A 25,467-nucleotide genomic window follows, 5' to 3' on the forward strand; every position below is an offset into this window, starting at 1 on the left:
CAAGGTTTCATGGTCATGGTAGTCTTTCTTGGGGTAAACAAGAAGTGAGCATTTTTTTCATAAAAGCGAAATGTGTCCTCCATAATTTTGGAGATCTGTAAAGCTTTATGGAAAGCATTGCAGCCAGAGTTCCTTCCCTGCCCTTCAGTCGCCCAATGGGAAACTATTGCAGCGTAGGATGAAACGCGATGCTACCAAGCGGACCAATCACAGCTGTTGCGTTCTGTGTTGCCGCGACGCGCAGTTACATTTTGGGAGAGGTGCACTTCAGGCTCTGGCGTAGGGATCCGTGTCGGCTCTGCGTAGGGTTTGAGGCAACGTAGTACTTACGGCGTCGCATTGACGCAGAAGTATAAATCAGGCTTAAGAGTACCCCACTCATAAAATGGCTGCTCTGCTTGCACCTCCTTTCTTTTTATTGGTTCAAAGAGTGATTCACTCCCAATGAGATTTGCAGCTTTCAAATGGCTCCCATCCTGCAAGATGTTGTTCTCTCACTTGCTACTTCAAGATAAATGATAGTTACATGTCTAATAAAATCAGAAATAGAAAATTCACAAATATGCACAGTATGTGCTCAGTATTAAGTTTGGCACTGCACTTTTAAAATCTAATATAATTTAAACGAAACACATTTCATCCACACTGATGTCAAAACAATGTAGCATCATCTAATTCAATGTTAAAAAAGGAAGAATTACAAAAGTTTATATATTGGTTCAAATTTTGCAGTTAGTGAAAGTGAAACTACCAGGATTTGGCATCATTACTCTGTTAATGATTTTTTTTTCCAGAATGGCCTTTCATAGATGCTTTCTCTACCACAGTTAGCTGTAATAACTTTAACCATCATTAATTCAGTGTTTACAAACTAGTAAAATCCACTTTGACATATTCTGATAATTTTATACTTAAATATAAGAGGTTTAAGTGAATTTTTACACATTGATCACTGTGAAGTTGTTAGTTTTCTATTGACCTTAAAATGTGTTGTTCACCCAATTAAAATTTTTAAATTTAAGAACTTGAAAATAGTGAAAATAAAATTGTACTTCAGCCAACAATACTCAGATCCTAAAAAAAGTTAGCAAAATGACTTTTATACTTTACCCTAATTAGCTATTGCTGACACTTGAGCCTAAACAGGCAATTCAAAAGCACCCAGCATCACAACTTAGCCCAATCCTGGCTGTACCTGATGTCCACAATGTAAACCTAACAATTCATGCTAAGCACAAATAAGAATTTGAGTTTGATTTCCTTCTCTACCTTACCAAAAATGATCCATTCAGAAAGAGCCCCTGAAATAAATTTAAAATGCATTAATTTCTATTTTCCCTGTGGAACCGCACAGATTGTTACAGGAAAAAAATCATGCTCATCCTGTAAATTCTTCAACAGGTCAGGCAACACACAAAGAAAATCAGAGTGAATATCAGAGCTTTGACTGAGCTTCAGAACCATTACCTCAGGTTTTTGCTCAAAGATGACATCAAACTGCTGAAAATTCCATCTCTAGTGTTTTAATTGTACCTTCCTTTTGGCGTGTAATATTTTATTGAAAGCAGAAGATTAATGTAGGTCCCTAATATCTTTTATGGCTTCATAAAATGAACCTGGCAGTTGTTTTGAAGGTGGTGAAAGCAACCAGAATCAACTCTCTACTTCTGCTGCTTGCCAACTTTGATAAATCCTGAATCAAATCACTGCCAAAGTGAAACAAATCAGCTACATAATTTTATTTCAAAAGACATATAGAAGCAGAAATTACTCTGGATTAAACCACTGAATTTCAAATCCTAAGACTTAATAGTGTAAAATGAACTCCAAGCAAAACTGTTAGAAGGTGTTCAGGAAAGCTCAGTTTTGGAAATATTACTTGCAAACACTTAATGTATATTTCAACCAATTATGCAGGGGAATAAGATTCAACAACCACCCATTTAAACTATTGATAAACTGTTCTGTATGTAATTCTACTATGTATATGTATTAACAACACAATAACAGGCCATCTGGTCTAACAGAGCCATGGCCTAGTTCATGATCTACAATCTTCCTGCCACCCTTCACCCAATTTAATCAAGGAATCCTTCTAAACTGGAATTTCACAGAAGTAAAGAGATGTAAAAGTTAAACAGAAAAGCAGCTGATCTTGCAAAAAAGGTCCATTGGGGCCTAACTAACTATTCTATACATATTCTAGCAGCTCTAACTAGTGGGAGTTCTTGTGTGAAATTAGCCAGTGAGCACTGGCAAACAGTTCAAAAGTCTGGGGAAAATCCCTAGCAAGCCTTATCAAGCCTTCAAACAATGTCCAGGCAAACCTCCAAAAAGGGATCACTGGCTTTCAGAAGGCAGCACAACAGCTGATATTTCTCCATTCCATGCACAGGTTATGAAGCCCAAATTGAATGCTCCATCATTCTCTCCAGGAAAGCCAGTCGTTTTAAAACTAAATAACATCAAAACTGGGTGTTTCCTGCCATTGGCTCAGCTGCTTACAGTTGAGCTATCAAAATAAAGCATTGCAATCTTCACTCCACTATGAATCTGCAAATGTTTCACAAGTAACATTATGAAACCTGCTATCAGCAAGAGCAACTTTTATTTAATGAACAAAAAGCCCTAACATTTCGTACAGGAATAAAGTAGATGCTAGACTAAATTATGATTCTTGTAGAGGAGTTGTAAAAGTATCTTCAGAGGTAATTCTGGAGTATGATAATGAAGCACAAGTGTGCATTTGGAATAAAGAGGCTAACCATAAATAGATTAAAACTTATTGCCATCGCTCAGATTAATTCTGATTAAGGAATACATGTACAAAGTATATACTGAATGCATGCTTGCCATGCTTGCATATTTTCAGCAAGAAAAGGGGAATAAACATTGGAATTAACCATACATTTCACTGACTTAAATAAAAAATGCAAACAACAAAAAAGGGAGGCAAGCTATCATATGTGAATCAGCACCATGGCAAAAGGTATAATTGAAAAAAAGTTGAGCAACACAGGCATTTTCCATTTTAAATTTAAATGAAGGGATTTATAACTGAAATATCATAGCATGACAAAACAACACAATAGAAGACATTCTATTCATGCATATCAAACTTCAAAAGTACATACACAAAAGATTAAACCAAATATATTGTTCATATAAACCAGAATTAGAAAGTGGGGAAACTGAACCTGGGCCTATAAATGTTACTTTACACTGCACATTGTCTTTGGTTCTGATTTTTCAATATAACTTCCGTATCAAAACGTATTGATAATTGCAGAGAGTGACTGTGCTTCAGTATCTTAACTGGTATGGTACTACAAACCAAATCAAACCAAACCAAACAGGTTAGCTCCCAACTCTATACTGAATGAGATTATTTGAGCAGATTTTAGAAAGCTGCATACATTGTCAGAATAACTGAATCAGTGAAGGAAAACTGTCCTCTGCAACAATACAAATACAGGTAACCAAAAGGGTTGCATTTCTATAACTGTTTTCATAACAAAAGAATATCCTAAACTACTTTAAAAAATAATAAATCTTTAAGTGTCGGAAACAAGGCAGCCATTTCTGCACACACCTTACAAACATCATTCTGACAATACCAAGATAAGCTCCCAAAGATGGGTAAACTTAGCATTAAAATTTGGTGCCAATACTGACACTCTCGCAGAACTTGTACAGTCTTGTTCAGTAAGGCTGCTCAAGACAACAAAGTTAAGACCATCACCCTACATGAATTAGGACAATCAGACAAGAACAACAAAATTGAAAATAATATCTCAACCTATTTGAAAGGCTGATAAACTGAGGGCAGAATGTACATATCCTGCTTCTGTTTGGAAAATACTTCATGAACACAATTCATCTCTGCCCAAATTAATCACTGGGTTTAATGCCTAAAAGAGTGAAGGACAATAACAAAAATATTTATTCCAAAACCAAAATGAACAAAATATATTTTAATTGGCTGAGATGAACAAGATTTTATTATTTTCCAGAAAGCACAGTTGAGGTACAAACAACTGTTAGCCACTGTAATTACACCAAATAGCCACCATACATGTACAAACTGAAATGCTGAATTGAAATACAAGCTATTTCTTTGACTGTCACAAGCCAGTTTGATCTCAATTTCATTCAGCACTTCAGGACCTAAGGTTAATAAAGAGAAACAAGAACTGCAAACAATTTCTCCCCCTTTACATTCAAAAACTCTGATAACTAGAGGTATCTACAATAATGATTTATAACAATTAGTGGTAATTTACCAAAGTGGTTTGTATCAATTAATGCTTTATGCATGCTTATGAGTATATTACTGTACGTTCATGGTCTTCTGCTGCTATAGCCCATCCACCAAGGTTCAACATGCTGTGTGTTCAGAGATGCTCTGCTGCATATCACTGCTGTCAGCTTGAACCAGACTGGTCATTCTCCTCTGACCTCTCACTAACAAGGAATATTTGCCCACAGAACTACACTAAGAACACAAGAAATAGGAGCAGGAGTAGGCCATCCAGCCCATCAAGCCTGCCCCGCCATTCAATAAGATCATGGCTGATCTGTCTGTAAACTCAGCTCCATCTACCTGCCTTTTCCCCATAACCCTTAATTCCCTTACTATGTAAAAACCTATCTAACTGTTTCTTAAATATATGTAATGAGGAAGCCTCAACTGCTTCCCTGGGCAGAGAATTCCACAGATTCACCACTCTCTGGGAAAAACAGTTTCTCCTCAAATCCGTCCTAAATCTTCTCCCCTGAATCTTGAGGCAATGTCCCCTAGTTCTAGTCTCACCTACCAATGGAAACAACTTTCCTACTTCTATCTTATCTATCCCTTTCAAAATTTAGTATGTTTCTATAAGATCCCCTCTCATTCTTCTGAACTCCAGACAGTATAGTCCCAGGCTATATCTCTCCTCATAGGTTAACCCTTCATCCCTGGAATCAACGTGGTGAACCTCCTCTGCACTGCCTCCAAAGCCAGTATATCCTTCGTCAAGTATAGAGACCAGAACTGCACACAGTACTCCAGGTGCAGCCTCACCAGTACCCTGTATAGCTGCAGCATGACCTCCTGCTCTTGAATTCAATCCCTCTAGCAATGAAGGCCAACACTCCATTTGCCTTCTTAATAACTTGTTATACCTGCAAGGCAACTTTTTGCGATTCATGAACAAGCACTCCCAAGTCCCTCTGCACAACAGCATGCTGCAATTTTTCACTATTTAAATAACAATCTGCTCTTCTATGTGAGAAGAACTCTTCAGTGAGAACTGCTGCTCACTGGAATTTTTTTTGTTTTTATTTTCTGCACCATTCTCTGTAAATTCTCATGACTGTTTTATGTGAAAATCCCAGATAAGCAGTTTCTGATATACTCAAACCACCCTGTCTGGCACCTACAATCATTCCACAGTCAAAGTCACTCAAATCACATTTTTGTCAATTCTGACATTTGGTCTGAACAACAAATGAACCTCTTGACCATGTCTGCATGCTTTATGCATTGAATTATTACCAGATGATTGGCTGATTAGGTATTTGCTTTAATGAGTTGTACCTAATAAAGTTGCCACAGTGTTTATGGGAATGAGCTCATGAAGAGAAACAAGCTTTATTAAGCGTTCCACAATATGGGATATTCAGTGAAAAGCAATGATAACCAACTAAAAACACTTAAAGTTAATATACAATAATTAAAGACAATTTAATTAAGAACCAGTAATGCTTATGTGAGATTATCTCATCTCAAATCTAGGATTAAAGTCTTCAAAAGAACCCAAGGTATGACTTATTTTCCATCGTTTCTAACAATACCAGAAAATCAACAATTACTACCCATTTCTTTCTTAACATTAGATGCTTAATTCAATGTTGTTTCAGATTCTGCCCCAAACATTAAGAGAGCATATTTACTACACCCATAGTAATATTTATCCCGAAGTTATCGGACGGAAGAGCAAGTTCGGGTCACATGACAAACGCAAAGGAGAAGCTGAATAAATTATTTTTAAATAGAACTTTTCTAAAGATTATTTAAATGAGTTACAATTTATTTTTCAGTTGTCAATGTCAGGGAAGCACAAATTGGGATATTCCTTGAAGAAAGTGCACATCTTCTCTCCACATTAGTGATTCAGCAGCACAGTGCCTATAAAAAGTATTCACTCCCGCTTGGAAGTTTTCATGTTTTATTACTTATAACATTGAATCACAATGGATTTAATTTGACTTTTTTTGACACTGATCACAGAAAAAGACTTTTGTGTCAAAGTGAAAGCAGGTCTCTACAAAGTGATCTAAATTAATTACAAATATAAAACACAAAATAATTGATTGCGCTAAGTATTCACCCTCTTTAATACGACACACCAAATCATCACCGATGCAGCCAATTGGTTTTAGAAGTCAAATAACTAGTTAAATGGAAATCACCTGTGTACAGTTAAGGTGTTTCAATTGATTATAGTAAAAATACACTTTTATCCAGGTCCAACTGCTGCTGAGTCAGTATCCTAACAAAAACCATGCCATGAAGACAAAAGAACACTCCAAGCAACTCTGTGAAAAGGTTATTGAAGAGATAGGTACAAGAAAATTTCCAAGTCACTGAATATCACTTAGAGTACAGTCAAGTAATGGAAAGGATATGGTACAGCTATAAATCTGCTGAGAGCAGGCCGTCATTAAAAACTGAGTGACTGTGTAAGAAGGGAACTCATGAGGGCCACCAAGACACCTGTGACAGCACTGGGGAAGTTACAAGCTTCTGTGGCTGAGATGGGAGAGACTATACATACAACTGTTGCCTGGTTGCTTCACCAGTTGCAGCTTTATGGGATAGTGGTAAAGAGAAAGCTACTGGTGTGTGTGTGTGCGTGTGCGTGTGTGTGAAAATCACATGGAATCTTGGCTAGAGTTTACCAGAAAGCTTATAGGAGACTCTGAAGTCAGCTGGAAGAAGGTTCTACGGTCTAATGAAACCAAAGTTGAGCTTTTTGACCGTCAGACTAAATGCAATGTTTGGTGTAAGCCAAATACCACACATAATCAAAAACACACCATCCCTACCGTGAAGCATAGTGGTGGCTACACCATGCTGTGGGGATGCTTCACTGCAGAGGCCCCGGAAAGCTTATGAAGGTAGAGGGTAAAATGAATAAAACAAAATACCAGAGGAAAACCTGATGCGGTCTGCAAGAGAACTGTGACTTGGGAGAAGATTTGTTTTCCAGCAAGGCAATGACCTCAAGCCAAAGCTACATGGGAATGGCTTAAAGTCAACAAAGTTAATATCCTGGAGTGGCCAAGTCAGAGTCCTGACCTCAATCCAACTGAGAATTTGTGGCTGGACTTAAAGGGCTATTCACTCACAATCTCCATGCAACCTGAAAGAGCTTGAGCAGTTTTGTGAAAAAGAATGGGGAAAAATTGCAGTGTCCAGATGCACAAAGCTGATAGAGACCTATCCACACAGACTCATGGCTGTAATTGCTGCCAAAGGTGCATCTCCTAAATACAAATTGAAGGGGGTGAGTAATTATGTAATCAATTGTTTTGTTTAATAACTATAATAAATTTAAATCAATTTGTGGAAAGTTGTTTTCACTTTGACATGAAAGAGTCTTTTCTGTTGATCAGTGTCAAAAAATCCAAATTAAATCCACTGTGACTTAATATTGTCAAGGGGTGTGAATACTTTTCATAGGCAGTATATATTAAATCCTTATGTTTTTACTCTCCATGGGATAAGGTAGACCAAATGCTGGAAACATGACTATTTTTGCAATATCAGTATCAAGCATTGCCAGTGAAAAGCACAGGAAACAATCACTGCTCTATTACAGCAAAATTCTTTCACAAAGTTTAAAAGATCATTCCTGTTATGTTTATTTCTTAAATTTATTCTGCTTGTAGCCTCTTGGCAGAAATATATTACATCAATTTATAGTGAATTGACAAATTGTGGACTGTTTTGGTCTGAGTTCATGCCACCCTCACCATCTGTGACATGCCCTCTTCTCATTACTACCATTAGGGAGATGGTACAACAGCATGAAAAAAAACACACAAGGTTTTAGGACCAGCTTCTTTCCCTCTGCCGTCAGATTTCCAAATGGTCCACTAACACGACTTCTATTCCTTTTGAAAAATTATCCTGTGAAACTGGGAATTTTGTATCTGATGGTTTATAAAAATGCTTGTAATAGGAATTCTCAAACCTGTTACAGAACCTTGTTGTTCTGGTGTCCCTACTATCTATCTATCCACTAGTTCTCATCTTATCTTGTGCTAATGACAAAAGTTATTCAACATCATTACATAGTATTATTCAATAATAAATTAATTTTGCTGATCACCTGTAAAATCTTTTCAGCGATTTTTGTCAGCTTTTTAATTTAAACTCAAATCTTTCTGATCCTGGACCTTTTTACTCTCCAAGTTAAAAATCAAATAGCTGCCTACTTTACATCATGATTGAAAGATCAAGCTGTTATTATTATTCTAGTTACAATTGCACAAATAATACAACCCTCAATTTTACTATTAAAAATGAATTTGACCAAATATATTTAGCTTTGAGTTTTTGCCAAGTTGAACAACACTCTTTAAAACAGGCATGTTTCTTTTTAAAGGCTCATTTACTTTGGGGCTCCCCAATAGTTGAAAATTTATTAAAATATTCATTAACAAAACTTCAGAGATGTCACTTGTTTAAGCAGTGGGTTATTTCCTAAAAGTGTTAAATAAATGCAGTATTCAGCAATCCTGAAGCAGCATAACTTCAGTTATTTAAATGCAGATCTGGTGGAGAATACATACCCTTTTCTTATGAACACACACAAAATGCTGCAGGAACTCAGCAGGCCAGGCAGCATCTAAGAAAAGGTAGTACAGTCAACTTTTCGGGCAGGAAACCCTGCAACAGGACTGGAGTAAAAAAGCATTTTGAGTGTGTTGCTTGGATTTCCAGCATCTGCAGATTTTCTCTTGTTTACCTTTCTTCTGTACTCATTTTGTTTTCAGTAAAACAGAAAACGCTGAAAGCAGGTATGAACAAACATTTTTTTAAAAAATCAGGTTGAGAACTTCCATCAGAAGCAGGAAATGTTAAAATTAAAATCCAATTATAGAGGAAGGGCTGAAGTGCAAAGTGAATTTATTGAAAACTAAATGTGGAATGAGTCAGAAGGACATTGGTGATTAAACAAAAAGAATGTCTGTGTAGGGAAAACAGTGACTAAATGACACAACATTGTTGCTGAAGGCTTATTAAATCACAGCTGATTGTCTGGAGGACGAGGAGATAGCCAAAAAAATTACAGGAGCTGTAAGGTTTAAAAAATGGTTATTGGAAATTCAAAATAAATGAGAAGGCTTAAGATACACAGCAGGTCAGAGAGCATCTTGGTAAGGGGAAACTGAGTTAATATTACATAGATGACCTTTGATCACAACCAACCAATTGAAATTGTTGAGTTCAATATAATGTGAGCTACAAAGTCTTTAGTCATTAGATATGATGCTGTCAGTTGAACATATAATTGGCTTTCTTAAATAGTAGAAGCCAAACAGAGGTGAGAATGGGAACATGTTGGAGATTCTTGCAGGCTAAACAAAGGGACACTCTTGCAGGCTAAACAAATGAAGTGGTCACTTAGTCTGTATTTAGTGTACCTATTCAACAGTACATCACATTATGAACACTAAATGCAATGTATTAAACTGTTATGGTGTAGAAGTGAATTACTACTTGATCTGTTAGGAGCATTTTGGTCCCTGAGTAGAAAGGGAAGAGGTAAAAATGGCAGCTGTCAGATCTCCCTCTGGTTGCATATGAGAAGGGAAATGCATATCGGAGTGTTGTCAGAAGAGCAAATCAAGGAGTGATGATGATAACAATTCATTTGAAATGCTAAAGGAAGGGTGAGGAAGTAAAGATGCTTCTGGTAGAAGCATTACATAGTGAAATTGGAGGCAAGTTGGGTGGAAGGTGGGGATATAGGCAACCCTATCCTTGCCCAGGGCAAGAGACTGGGGGTGAGAATAGAAACACACAAAATGGAACAGAAACCAGAGTGGAGTGGAAGCTATTAAGGTAAAAAGGAAGTTCTTTCAGAACTGTTCTGGAAAGTATTGTTCTTGAAATAGATATGACAGAACCAGAGGGGCCAAGAGACTGTAACTGAGTTTTTACAGGACATCAGGAGAGAGTATTATAGTCAAGACAGCTATATGAGTCTGTGGACTTGTAATGAACTGCTGAATATTACTTGCATTTTTTGGGTTTTTTCTGATTTCCAGCATCTGCAATCTGCTTTCCAGATGTTATTGCTGGCTGGGAAAGAATTCAAAGCGCTTCATAGTATGGTATTGAGAGGCAGTTCCATCTTTCCTGGTGAAGCTCAGCTTTAAAGATCTCAGCTAAATCATAGAGACCTCACCATGCATATCAACAACTCAGGGGACCACACAGCAGCCACCTACTCTGCAATATTGGCAGTGTGGCATGGAAGTACATGTCCAGCATTTTGGGAATCCTACCTTTCAGCAATGATGCATTTAAAAAGCTGGTCAAAAGTTCCAGCTTTTTATTAGTTTAATCTCTGGTCCTTTGCTTATTATTGTTTTCAGTTATCATTTGGAGATGCATGGAAACAGAAAGAGAACACCAGAGAGCGACTTGAGCTGTTTAGCTTAGTTCCTATTCCAAATAAGAGTAACTTGATACAAGGCAGATAACAAGTACAACTTCCCTGGGAGAATAGGCAACTGTAGAACCTCAAGATCTCCATCACTGTGGTCTTCTTTATGTCTTGTATCTGAATTAGTTGTGGACAGAATAATTAGAGATTGATTGCCATCATTACTGCTGCCTCCATTCCTGTGATATGCAACTGCTAGGTTTATACGATACTAGATAAATGGATCGTAACTGTTTTCCTTTACTTCTCGTGAAAATAATGAATTTAACAGAAATAAACATATTGTAATACTGATAAATGAATCCACCTTCAGGTCCAAAGAGCATTGCAAAAGGCAAGAGGGACCAATACATTCAGAAATATCTATGTCCAATTACTGAGAATATATTACACTTATTGCTTTGCTCATGTAACAGTCATTCACAGAAACAAACAAGATCACCGGTAAGGGTATGTTTTAATCAACCTCTAAGCTATACAAAAATTATAAATAATCAAACCTTTACTGAACAGCATCCGCAAACCACTGATAGAACATTTTGATTCAAAAATCTTGCAGGAATACAATTTAAAATTTAGGTAAGCAAACACAATTTTAAAGTTCAACCAAGAAAACGGATCTATGGGTACAGTTTGTATTATATATTTTCTTGAACAAACCATTAGCAAATTAATAACTTTGGTTGCTGTGTTGCATGATTGTATACAATACAATGTAATGGTACAATGGAATCATTTTACCCAGGGTGGTGTTATGATATATAATGGGAGGAAACAATTATCAAAATTTGATACATTAACATTAGCTATATTCTTAGAGTTAATTATTAGAAACAGCAAATTATATATTTAAATCTGGAAAGAAACTTGTCTGCAGTTACATAAGTAATAGTTTCATCGTATTAGTACAAACATGTCTTCATTATTTTTTGGCATTGCAACCATATATAATGAAAAGTCTAGCATGATGCACACACTTTCTGGATCAAGGAAAAAGGAAATATAACAATTGACTTTATTAAGTCAAATGACAGAAAGGCCAATCGGTTATGGCTCTCAAATACTTCCTACTGCAGATACTCCAAGACAAACACGGGTCAATATAGAGAAGCAGCAAAATATTTACTTAATTTAATACAAATCAACACTGGAATCAGCTCTGGCATTGATAGCTCTGATAGTAAAAGGAATTGAAATAAAAATGTTATTGATTGGGAAAAATAGCCATGAAAAAGTTGCAGGAGTTTACAGTTGAGTATGCAATAATGACATGATGACTGACAAGGCAACGCAAAGGAAACTACTTGGCAATTTTTTCCAAAGGGATGTGTTTCTATTGTTTTAATAATCAGTGCAAGGTAGATAAGAAATTAAGCAAACAGTGAAAATTGAAGCACTTGTCAACATTCCAATGATGTGAAGTATTCCTATGTTTATTTTTTCAGAATACCTGTACAATTTAATTGACTTGTGGTTTATTTATTATCAAAGCATGTATCCCTATACAACCCTGAATTTGTACATCTTCAGTTAGCCATGAAACAAAAAAAGACAGAAAAGTCATTCAGGAAAAAAAAACATCAAACCTAGCCCCCGTACAAATAAGAACAACATTCTGATCATCAACACCCCATTAATGTATTTCTTCAATTTAAATCTAACTAGAGGGGATGAGGAAAAAGATACAAAAATCTTCCACTTCTTTAACATTTGTCTAATTGCAGGTACCACTTTCTTTTATTCTCAGCATCACTGCCCAAAAACATGCTGCTACTATAACTGAAACTTGAAGGCTTAATGTCATATGGGAATAAGGCCTCAAAGCCAAAAAAACTAGCTGTCCGATACAACTAATTATGGAGCTACATAATGTACTTAATGCTACAGAACAATTACACTTAAGTACATGAAGCTTACATCAGCCTGTCTCATATGTATACTGCATACACTTATTAAATTTCAACATACACTTCTTAATTGACAACCATGAAAAGTTCCATCATCATACAAACTTCGAAAAAGCTATCAAACAAGTTCAAAATAAACATGTACATATCCAGATGTTTAACATATGAAAGATACATTTCACTAGCCAAATATTGAGCCAAACTGAGAACAGATCAAAAAGCCCACCATATCACTCCAAATCCTTAATGCCTGCTTTTCTATCCTACCAAAATGAAGCTAATTTTGGAGGTATGCTTTCAAAATAGCATCTGCTGATAACACATTGATTAAATGGGCAGTTGTTAGATGTGGGCCTTCAGTTGAAGCTATTTGCATACAGATGACATCATGCATAGCCCTAGCTGTACTGGTGTACCCAAACACACCTGAATTGTTATCAACAGCAGAAATGCCAGCCCAAATTTTTTTTGCTGAAGCTAACAGCCGATTTAAACTTATCATATAATGTAGCCAAGACCAGAAAACAAACTGGAACTTTGTTTTTGTGCATTTAATATTCTTCAAGCAGTATACCATTAGACAATATTAATTTCACACCAGGGAAACTTGATAACAATACCTCTGGTGCCACAGTTGGTTGGAACAGGGTCATATAATCTATGTTTAATCCACAATGACAATAATCTACAGCTAATAACCACTTTAAAAACGTATGCAGCCATCACCTCTCCCAAAGGACTGAACTGTATGTGAATAAAAACAAAATATTTACAAGCCACAATGAAATGTAATATGTCAATGTTCCCAAAAATGGAATACTACCTTCATTTATTGTCCAAGATATTTCAAAACAATACTTATTAGCCATCAGGCTTCTACAGTTTTCGTTTTTCAGGAACATGCCACTTGTCGGTAGTGCTTTTAATGTGTACGCATTTATAAGCACTAACTTTGCCCTCATCAGTGGACTAATGAGCTAACAAACATCAACGATCTAATCAGTAATAACAACAACACAAATTTTTCCAACTATGTTTGCCATCAATGGAAGAATCTTTGGTTAAAGAAATTCACATATTTTAAATTGCTAAATTGGATCTTTCAAACTAAATCCTCTTTCGAAAACCCAAATCAGTTGAATGTACAGTTCAACTAGGTGTAGTGAATAATCATGCATTATCTGTCTATTCTCTTTACCGTTACCAATACACTTAACTATATTCATGGCCAATTAAATGCTTCTTCTTCACTGTCCGACTTCCTGGGGCTACTCTTACTCAGTTCCCTAAACTACTTGATTGGTGCCAGTACATTTTCACATTATATTCTCTTCACATTTTCATCATTACTTCAAGAATTCACTTTGGCCCAATATGTTTCCACATATTGTTATCATCTGCAGACAAGAAATTTTCGACCCTTCCAAAAAGAATCTAAAACTCTACTGCTCTTTTTCTAACTTAGATCATCTTGCTGAACTATCATGAGATCACAAGTTAAATAACACAACAATTTTGAAATATCCTTTCTTATTTTCAAATCTCTTCAAAGGCTTGCTCATCTCCAAAATTTTCTCCAGCCCAAATCTCAAAGATACTCACATTCCAATATCTGGTCCTTTGATCATCCCAGAATTTAAAAGCTCCTTGATTATTGTCCTTAGCTACCAAACCCTTAAAAACTTTGGAATTATCCTTCAGAAATATCATTTAACTCTCTCTCTCACCCTATGACTCTCAAACCATAAAATGTTAGTTAGTTTTTTGGTCATTCACCCATCAAATTTCCTGTGTTATAGTATTTTTTTAAATCATAAAATGCCTGTTAAAGCATTTTGGGGCAATTTCAATTAAAGATTATAAAATCAATTCACTATGAAATGATGACTAGTTCTCCTGCTAACATACCAGTTGTTGTCAACAAACCAGTGATTGAAGAGGCAAATGATTAGGTGGTGAATGGGGTCCAATTAACCAAGCTCTTTCTTCCCAGATGGTGAACCTCAAGTGTTATGGGAGCCACACTTATCCAAGGACATGAAGCGCATTCTATCACATTCCTAAGTATCTTGTGAAGTCTGAGGGTGGGTGAATTGTTGTGAGATATCCAGCCTTGGACCTGTTCTTACAGCCAGCAGTTATATGGTCCAGTTCCGTTTCTGAATATTGGAAAACCAAGGATGCTGACATTAATGGCACTTTTTTTTTGAATATCAAGGAGAGATAATTAGAATCTCATGCTGGAGATAGTCATTATGTGGCACTCATGCAATATGAATATTAATTGACAATAATCATACCATGCCTGAATGTGATTAAGATCATGCTCCATTCAGGTTTGGGCTACTTCATTATCCAAGCAGCATGAATGTAATCAGTAAACTTCTCCACTTTTGACTTTGTGTTGGAAGAAAGGTCATTGATGAAAATCTGAGCAATCAAAAACCCATTTTAATGTGTGAAGAATTATTCCAGTAAAGAGTTTCTCTTGACTTTCATTGTCTGCAATACCTTTCGGTTTCTATAATACCATGTCAGGCACAGTCACTCATTTCACTTCATCAAAGCTAGTTGCAAAGCTGCAGAGGTATGGAAGGAAATACTCCTAAGTGTTCACTAGTCCTGGGAAAATTAATGTTGAACAACTATGACTTAACTGCACCCTAAACAATACCTGGGTCAAAAATGAGCAGAATGTACCTGAAAACCCCAAATTTGATTCCACAGCTCTCCTTGCCTTTATACCCAAATTAAAAACCAAATATTTGGTCATTCTTTCAATTATCTCCTCCTTTAATTGAACTTACTTGTTTCTTTATCTAAAGCATTTTAAGCAGCTAAAGGCACGACTTTGTCAGTGTAATGACCATATTCATTGTCATGGCCATAAAGTTATGTTCGTGAACGAATACGAGTAAAGTTATACCACCCCTGGTTAACTGACAAAATTACACCAAGATAGGGGTTTACTTTTGCATTCCATGTACTTAACGCACAGGTATAGTTCTACCATAGAATTGCATCCTACAGAAAACCAAAGCTCCCATCCTTTGCACTTTGTCTCCCATATCCAAATTTTCGTAAATGCTTATTTCCTTTTACTAATTTTCTCCCAAAGGAGCCATCCAAGATATTTTTTCACTTTAAAAAAAATTGCCATATTTCAAATTGATCTTGTCTGCCTCCTGTATATCTACGTTTAAACATTTTTCAAAAAGCAGCCTGACTTACTATCAGTAAACTCACATCAAATATTGTAGGTAACAGAAACTAGGAACTCCATTCCTTCTCTAGATCAAGAGAAATGAATTTTGATATAGTTAATTGAAAATGATAGATATTCAGTTGGTTAGAACCAGGAGAATAGAGCTGGCACGCCGCTATTCCACAGCACTATACAACCTGCTGCAATAAGAAAGAAAAGCTTCTTCAAGAAGATGTAAAACTGCAATTAACAGTTGTCAGCAAGGATAACTAACTGTTGTAACATAAAGCAAGAACTTCAATGATTTAAACAAAACATTTTAAACAGTATATTTTTACAAATATATAAAAAGACTGTTAAGAGCTAGCAAGGCTAAACAAACACTCTAGTTTAATTCCCTTGAGTGCACTGTAGCCTATAGTATACTGCTGCTATTTGAATTCAATATTATAACTTACAATATTGCACATGGGTGATTTGCAGTTTAAAAACAGTGAAATGGCTTTCAGGAGTTTAGTTCCCTAACCCTGTGTTGAGAAAGGCAAATGTAAACGCTGCAACATGCTAAACCTCAATCCAAACAGCAGTCCCAAATGGAGAAATGGCAAAAATCAATTATTTTAACGAAATTCAACCCGTACCAGCACTACACACTCTAAACAAAGTTTTAACACATTATCAATAAAAAAAATTCTCAACTAAAAATAACATTACACCGTTTTCCACTAGTTTTGTTTTCCTTCTTTTGAAACAGTGAATAAATTAATTCATAAAATTACTAATCCAGAAAAAAATACACTAGACATCCAAATAGTTTGATAGAAATTCCCATAATTGCCATATAAACATGTAGGCCACATTTACAAGACTGGAATTTCCTGCCACTAAAGAATCATAAGAAATAGAAGTAGCTAATTCAATTCCTCATGGACTGTTGGATTACAAACAGGAGAAAATCTGCAGATGCTGGAAATCCAAGCAACACACACACAAAATGTTGGAGAAATTCAGCAGGCCAGGCAGAATCTACAGAAAAAAAAAGTTAACGTTTCGAGCCAAAACCCTTCAGCAAGATTGGTAAAAAAAAGCTGAGCACTAAATTTAAAAGGTGGGAGGAGGTGAGAGAGAAGTACCAGGTGATAGGTGAAAGCTGGGAGTGAGGGGGAGGGATGAAGTAAAGAGCTGGGAAGGTGATTGGTGAAAGAAAGAAGACCATGGAATAAAGAAAAAGGGGGAGGAGCAGCAGAGGGAGGCGATGGGCGGGCAAGGAGATAAGATGAGAGAGGGAAAAGGGGATGGGAAATGGCGACGGAGGAAGGATAGGGTCATTACCGGAAGTTTGAGAAATCGATGTTCATGCCATCAGGCTGGAGGCTACCCAAACAGAATACGAGGTGTTGTTCCTCCAACCCAAGTGTGGCCCGCTTGTCCAGCTGGACCCATTGTTTCAGCCGTTTCCTGCCCCACTGAACTCATATTGGCATACCTCGACTCTGTTCAGTCCCTTCCTACCTACATCCATGACACTTCACAAACTCCTGATCTTTTCAAGGATTTCAAGTTCTGTGGCCCCCATCATCTTATTTTTACTACGGATGTCCAGTCCCTATATACCTCCATCCCCCATCAAGAAGGCCTCAAAGCTCTCTACTTTTTCTCTGAACACCAGACCTAACCAGTTCTCCTGCACCACCACTCTCCTCCGCCTAGCGGAACTTTTCCTCACTCTAAATAATTTCTCCTTTGGCTCCTCCCACTTCTTTCAAACAAAAGGAGCAACCACGGGCACTTGCATGGGTCCCAGCTGTGCCTGCCTGTTTGTCGGCTACATGAAAGTCGATGTTCCAAGCCTACCCTGGTGACCATCCTGCACTTTTCCTGTGATACATCAACAACTGCATTGATGCTGCTTCCTACACCCATTCTGAACTCGTTGACTTAATCCACTTTGCCTCCAACTTCCACCCTGTCCTCAAATTCACCTGGTCCATTTCTGACAATTCCCTTCCCTTTCTCGATCTCACTTTCTCTATCTTCAGAGAGAGCTTACCCACCGGTGTCTATTACAAACTCACAGACTCTCACAGCTATCTTGACTACACCTCATCCCACCCTGCTACTTGTAAAAACATTATTCCCTTTTCTCAATTCATCCATCTCCATGGCAACTGCTCCCAGGATGAGACTTCTCATTCTAGAACAAAGGAGATATCCTCCTTTTTCAAAGAAAGGGACTTCCCATCCTCCACCATCATCGCTGCCCCAACTACATCTCTTCCATTTTACGCATTATCTGCTCTTACCCCGTCCTCTCACCACCCTACCAGGAATAAGGTTCCTCTTTTCCTCACCTACCACCCCACCAGCTTCCACTTCCAGCACATAATTCTCCGAAACTTCTGCCACCTTGAACGGGATCCCACCACCAAGCACATCTTTCCCTCTTCCTCAACCACCTCCCCCCAACTTTCTGCAGGGATTGCTCCCTACGCGACTCCCTTGTCCATTCGTCTCTCCGCAGTGATCTCCCTCCTGGCACTTATCCTTGCAAGCGGAACAAGTGCTACACCTGCCTCTACCCTTCCTCCCTCACTTCCACTCAGGGCCCTAAACAGTCCTTCCAGGTGAGGCAACACTTCAACTGTGAGTCTGTTGGGTCTTATACTGTGCTTGGTGCTTCTGGTGTGGCCTCCTGTATATCAGTGAGACCCAACATAGATTGGGAGAGCGTTTTGCCAAACATCTACGCTCTGTCCACCAGTGGCCACCCATTTTAATTCCACTTCCCATTCCCATATATCCATCCAAGGCCTTCCCCACTGTCATGATGAGGCCACACTTAGATTGGAGGAACAACACCTTATATTCAGTTTGGGTAGCCTCCAACCTGATAGCATGAACATCGATTTCTCAAACTTCCGGTAATGCACCCGCCTCTCCCCTTCACCATTTCTCATTCCCTCTTCCCTCTCTCACCTTATCTCCTTACTCATCCATCGCCTCCCTCTCTTTCACCAATCAACTTCCCAGCACTTTACTTCATCCTTCCCACACCAGGTTTCACCTATCACGTGGTGTATCTCTCTCCCCTCCCCCCACCTTTTAAATTTACTCCTCAGCTTTTTTTCCTCCAGTTGTGCTGAAGGGTTTTGGCCCAAAACGTTGACTATACTTTAGTCCATGGATGCTAAGTTCCTGCAGCATTTTGTGCGTGTTGGCCTGTTGGTTATTCAATAACATCTTGGCTCTCTTTACCTCTATACACCATCCTTCTGCACAAATCCAAAATCCCTTGCTCCCTTAATATCCAAAAACACATCAATATCAGTCTTGCATACTCTCAGTAACTGAGTAGATACTATACTCTGTGAAAGAGTATCTAGAAGATTTGCTACCTTCAGAATTGAAGAAATCTCATCTGTCCTGGTTACCAACCCTTATTTTAAGACTTGAGTCCCAGTTCTCAATACCCTTGCTAGGCGAAGCATCTATCTAGTCATCACAGCAAGAATTTTGTTTGATTATCTCTCATCCTTCTGCAGGCATAGTTTTAGACAGCTTAATCTATCTTGGGCAATTCCATCTTCATCTCAATGAGCCTTCCTTGCACTTCCTCTGTTGAAAGTAAATTTTCCTTTGGATAGGGAGACCAGAACAGTACAGGATATTTGGCATTTTTCCTCATTCACACCATGTCATCTTTTCCCTTGATTCAAATTAACTTGCATTAAGAGCTGACATATGATTAGACTAAGTGATTCATGTACAAAGATACTAACACCATTCAATCTCTTCCCATTTCTGTTTCTTTCAAAGTGAATGCCCTTACATATTTTCCCCTTGTATAGTCAATCCAGAATGTCCTTAGCCATATACTTACCCTGCCACAATGTTCATGCTACCCATCACTGCACATCTTCCTTCAAATTCACTTAACTCAGCTTTAAGTCAACAGCAAAATTGGGCTAGTTACATGGTTTCCTCATCCAAACACTGATTCTAAATTATGAACAGCTAGCACACCACCATAAGTCCCTCTAACACTAGTCCCAGCCTCCCAAACTCAAAAAAGGCATTCGTTCTTACAGTTTCTTTCCATTAACTAGTCCTCGAATGACAGTAAATTACAGGTCTTCCCCAAGTTTCAAAAGGATTCTCTTCCTATAAAATCGGAAATGTGGCCACAAATCAAGATCCTATGTGGAGAAGAATCCTGTAGCCCTGCAGCAGATGGCAAATTCATTTTGCTGGACTCACAACGGTGCATTCATATGTATGGGCTGTACACAAGTTGGTCGTCTATTGGCTGCGGTTAGGAAGAAGAAAGGAGAAGCAGCGTGAACATGCCCCAGTCTACATTAAGAGAAATTGATAGTGGAGAAAGTCAGTAGCTTTAAATTCCTGGACGTTAACATATCAGATGACCAATCCTGAGCCCAGAAGACAGATGCAATCATAAAGAAGGCATGGCAACATTTTTACTTACTTAAGGAGGTTCAGGTTGTCACTGATTCCTCTTGCGACTTCTACAGATGGTACCACTGAAACTTATCAACTAACTAGCATATTAACTATCCTGAGTCATGGTATGGTAGAGCAATTCAAATGCAGAGGAATGCAAGAGTGGCTGTGTAACCAATACACATCCTCTTCCACCATCTGCAGTATCTACAGGAGTCTCTGCCTCAAGGCAACATCCAAAGATCCCCATCATCCTTACAGATTGAAGAAACTATTTCAGAATCAAGGGAATTTTGGATGACAACAAATATATTTACCATCTACATCTCTGAAAACCTTGGAATTTTAGTTTCCTCAAATAAAAATGCAAATCTCTTTCATCTCATCACTCAAGACTTGGTGATCTCCATTATTTCCAGGAAATTTCCTGCCTTCTCGTTATAACTTCATGTGTCACAGTAAGTAAGGGATCTACATTAGCATTTACCCATTTTTTACTTTTAATGCAATTATAAAATCAAAGTTTTTACACAGCTTGCATATAAAAGCATTTATTTTATTTTCAATATTATTTTATTATATTTCTACATTCCTTTACAATGTTCTGGTATTAATTTTTTGTTCTAATGTTTTCCCAGTTATTAGGCTCATTGTTACTTTGAGCAATCATTTTTTCCTTTGAGTTAATACCATCTCAAACTAGTCATAAACCATAACTGAACCATATAATCAGTTTTTAGAACTTAAAAAGTGATATTAAAAAGATTATACGACAATATTTAATTGTTAGAAATTTCTCATTTGCGGTCATACTTTTTCTATGTAAATTCCCAACTTAAATTTAAGATCCAGATATCAGATAGAACCAAATCATCTTCAATACAAATATTATCATATTATGATCACTCTTCCCCAAAGGCCCCTTACCTTCCATATTATCAATTAATTCTTTGGTATTGCAGAATAACATACCTGAAAAGATCCATTTCCTCACCAAATACTCAACACACAGATCTTGAAAGCTATTGCATCGGCGCTCCAAAATGCATCTTCCACATTAAATGCGATTAGTTCAGTATATATGTAAATTACAATCAGCTATAATTATTACAAAATCATTGTAACATATGCCTCTAAATTCCTGGTTTATACTATGCTCTACATCAGTAATGATGTTTGGAGACCAATGGACAGCTCGACCAACATTTTTTGGTCCTTTTTGTGCTTAACTCCACGAAATTGATCACCCTTTCTCTCTACTGCCTTTATCCTATTCTTTACATTGGAATCACACTTATCACCTCAGACTTCTTTGATTTCTAAATTTCCCTTTGGCAAAACACTCCATGTCCCTACCCACATCCCAATGCTGACTTTGGCAACAAAGGAGCAATAACAAAGCCATGCCACCATCTTATTAGCATTTTTGGTTAATGCCATATTTAGTGAAGAATTGTAAGAATACTTGTGTATAAAAAAGATTATTGTTGCAGAAGCCATTTCTGGGGACTCAAAGTCAATTTTTAATAATATAACTCTTTCCTGTTATAATTCCACAGTTAAAATTTAATATTTAATATACATTATTAATACTACATGAAAACTAAATTCTATAAATAATCTTCATCTTATTTTGTCCCTTCAGCACAAAACTGTAGAAAGAAATAACAAAGGTAGTAGTGGTGGGGAGAAAAAAAAAACATTTATGGTATCCGTTTTAAGCTTTTGACCGTGATGTTCCTATTACATGACAGCCTGCAATCATTCTACCTAGGTCATGCATAAAAGATGCTTCAATGAGATAACAAAAGTAGTAGTCAGCATCCAAAGAGCAATACCTCAACACTGTCAACAGAGAACTTTTAGAATGGCTAGAATGCATGTGATAATAACAAGATAACTGTAGGAGGGAGAGAGAAAGTCTTGATTAACTTGCAGTAACTCATGATGAAATAGTACGTTAAGTGAAATGGCTACCACCAATCACTACTTCTCCACTTTCCAATGCTGAAATGATTTCATTTCATTGTAAATGGAAGATTACATTACTAGCAAAATTCCCATGATTTCATTGAGCACCTTAAAATGTACAAAATATTTACAGATTCTGAACATACTATAAAGTAATATCAGCCTATCTTGGCTAAATTAGACTGACTACAGTGAATTATTTCCTTTTCTCTTTTATTTTGAGAAACTTGGGTTGGCAAAAGTCCGTCATACAGGATAGCAAGGACAAGTTGAGCTGATCAATCAAACAGTGATTAGATCTTAGTAAACTTTGGTTTTAAAAGCATATACACTACACAATTAAGAGAATGCTTGAGAAGGTGAGAAGTTTCACAATTTTAATGTCCAAGGAAGAGGTCATAAATTGGAACATTTGCAACCTGGAAGGAACAAGAAAATTCAGGTTTTATTTTCAGATCTGCTATAAGAAAGAATTCTAGATTTGTATACTTTCCATTATGCTGGTTGGTGGCGTAGTGGCACCAGCGCTGGACTTTGGAGCGAAGGCTCCCGAGTCTGAACCCAGCCGGCTCCCTTGCACGCTTTCCATCTGTGCTGCGCATTGAGCTAGCAACTCAGCCTCGTAAAAAATAAGAAAGCCTGCTAAAAGAGTGCCATCATGACGGCGTCCCGATGACTCCACTCGGAGTTAAGGGCTTTCTTCTTCTTCTATACTTTCCATTAGTGCTATCACTACACGAAATAAAAGTACATTCAATGCGAGCTTCTTAATAGACGTCCATATTTCCCTGTAAATACCAGTAACACAATACTATGTTATGACAGAGTGAATAAAACTACCTAAGGTATCTATGTATTAACAACTTGACTGTGATAATACAGTCCACACAATTTGATTCGTTGGTATTGTTATCTGACAGTAATACCGTAAGCTGTTCAAATAGCTGTTGGGGGAGAAAGAAAGATACATAAAACAAGTAGAGTCACTCCAAGTGTGACATATGGTCTGCCTGTTGAAAGAAATACATATTTTTATAATTAGAATCAAAAACAACTGGTAAAGAACAAAACCAAGGTAACAAACAGAGTAATGATAACCATTAGAATTGATACTGGTTGAATTATTTCTGACAGGAATCTAAATATTTAGAAGAAACATCTCAAGAGATCCAATATGACTGTATTTCCATAAATGATACAACACTTTACATTATATGGGTACAAATAAAGACAGGCTCTTCTGAATACTAAGCTAAGCTTCATTTGCATCCACCTCATGTATTACTTAGAAGAGCATCATGCTTTGCATGTCAAACAGCTGCTGTGAAACAAAGGGTTAAGGCTGTCTCCTTCCCAATTCCTTAACAATTCCAGGAATGTGTATTCTTGGAACACATTGACAATTAACATGAGACTTTTTTTTAAACCTTTAAAAATACTCCATTAAAAACAGGCACACAATATGTGAATAATTTCTATTATTGGATAGGTATAAGAAAATCTTCATTTCAGCCCAAATTAAAATCACTGATATACCAAGACATATTAAAATTGACTTGCATGCTCTTCAGTAATAAGTGATTTTATTTTTAAAATATATTTGCTTTAAAAAGGGTAATTTGGCCCTATTTTCCTGCAAATTTCTTCCAATAATAAACTGACAAATTTGCATGTAATTTAATACATTTTGCTTCATCTTTAGTTTTTTTCTGTAATGTATACGCTATGTTCATATTCTATAAATCTTTGAAGTAAACCAGCTTACCCATTATTTTATGTTAATGGAATAAATAATACTTTCTAGTAATTTGAATTTACTTGGAATTACCATATCACCTAATGCTTTCTTACTTGCACAAATTCTTGTACGTACAAGAAAATTGCATACTATTCAGTCTCTATACAACAATCAACATACAAAAGTTCATTGTATTTTCATACTTATAGCTTCAAAACATCAGCGCCTGAAAATGTGTTTATTGTACTGCACCATTACTACTTTCATTAAAATAGTAAAAGGGAAGGAAATTCAATATGAAAATGTCTTTTAACACGCTGCACTTGAAAAGGAATCGAGTTGTAAATATTTAAAAACGAACCAACTTTTTTCCAAAGTAAATAGATTGAAAACGTGATCTTTTGTCTAAAACTAGAATTGACAAAAAGATTAATCAAGCAAAATCAAACTTCTGACGGTGATCTTCCATTAATACTTGAAATTGTGTATATGTAACCGCCAACGTTTCAGCCTTCTACAACTATGCCTCAACTAAAGTCAAAACAAATATATATCGGAGGTGACACTTTATATGCAATATCCACTTGTCGACAGTGATCTTGCGAGTTATTCTGGAGTACATTACTTCAAGTATTCCAGTATTTGACAGTGCGAGAGGAGTTAAATCACTTTCACACCAGATAAACAATCTGTTACCGCCCTCTTGTGGAGTTTACCGCCAGCAAATACCAAACAACCTTGTATATTTGATTTTTAAAATATTAATTATTTTTTCTCTCTATAGAAAGTGACAGTTTGCTGAACACGAAAATTAATTCGGACATTGACTCTATTTCTGTAAGGAAATAGTTTGCCCTTCTCTATACTCCACACATAACGGTTTTCTATATTTACGATAAACCGTTTTTGCTCCATTTGCAGCGCTTCACACCCCCTTGTTCTGTCAGATTCAGCTTTTTTTCGTCGTCCAGCAGGTTGTCATCATAAATAAATATTAAATACCAGTGATATTTTACACACACTTATATTTTTCTCTCAACCCCTCCTCCTTAGACCCTTACCTTCCGGCTTCTTTTCGGCAGCCATTTCAGTCCCCCACTTACATCCCTAAACCCGACCGCCGGAGAAACCGCCGCTCAACCAACCTTGAGCACCGGGCACAGAACCCACCCCGCCCCCCTCTTCGCTCCCTTCCAATGGCGACCAGATCATTGGGCCGACCGCCCCACCTTCCCGCCTCTTCGCTTGTCGGATCGATGTGCTATTGGTTAGAATGTAAGTCCATCATCGACCGGGAACTTCCGGTTATCGGGTTAGGTTGTGACCGCCCAGAAAGGCGTACGCGTTCCTTACGTGCGTGTGTCCGCGCGCGCGCGCCTCTTGGGGAAAGAGAAAATTCTTCTCGTGCTCGCGTAACCAAGAGTAAATCTCGTGAGATTTGGGGATTTCGCTCCCAGT

At 37.2% G+C, this 25,467-nt stretch overlaps 1 protein-coding gene across 7 annotated transcripts in view; it reads right to left on the reverse strand.

Annotated features, from left to right (window-relative positions):
* LOC134337713 (calmodulin-binding transcription activator 1-like) overlaps nt 1-25,159 on the reverse strand; it is a 1,241,580-nt gene extending 1,216,421 nt beyond the window's left edge. For all 7 annotated transcript variants that reach the window (XR_010016050.1, XM_063032918.1, XM_063032917.1 and 4 more), the window contains exon 1: nt 25,071-25,159. Coding sequence is in view for 6 of the 7 variants with exons in the window: in XM_063032918.1 (XP_062888988.1) it covers nt 25,071-25,095 (25 nt within the window). In the remaining variant the exon portion in view is untranslated. The remainder of the gene's footprint in view (nt 1-25,070) is intronic.
* Between the last annotated feature and the right edge of the window lie 308 nt (nt 25,160-25,467).

This window comes from Mobula hypostoma, chromosome 25 (assembly GCF_963921235.1).
Source record: "Mobula hypostoma chromosome 25, sMobHyp1.1, whole genome shotgun sequence".
NCBI lineage: Eukaryota > Metazoa > Chordata > Chondrichthyes > Myliobatiformes > Myliobatidae > Mobula > Mobula hypostoma.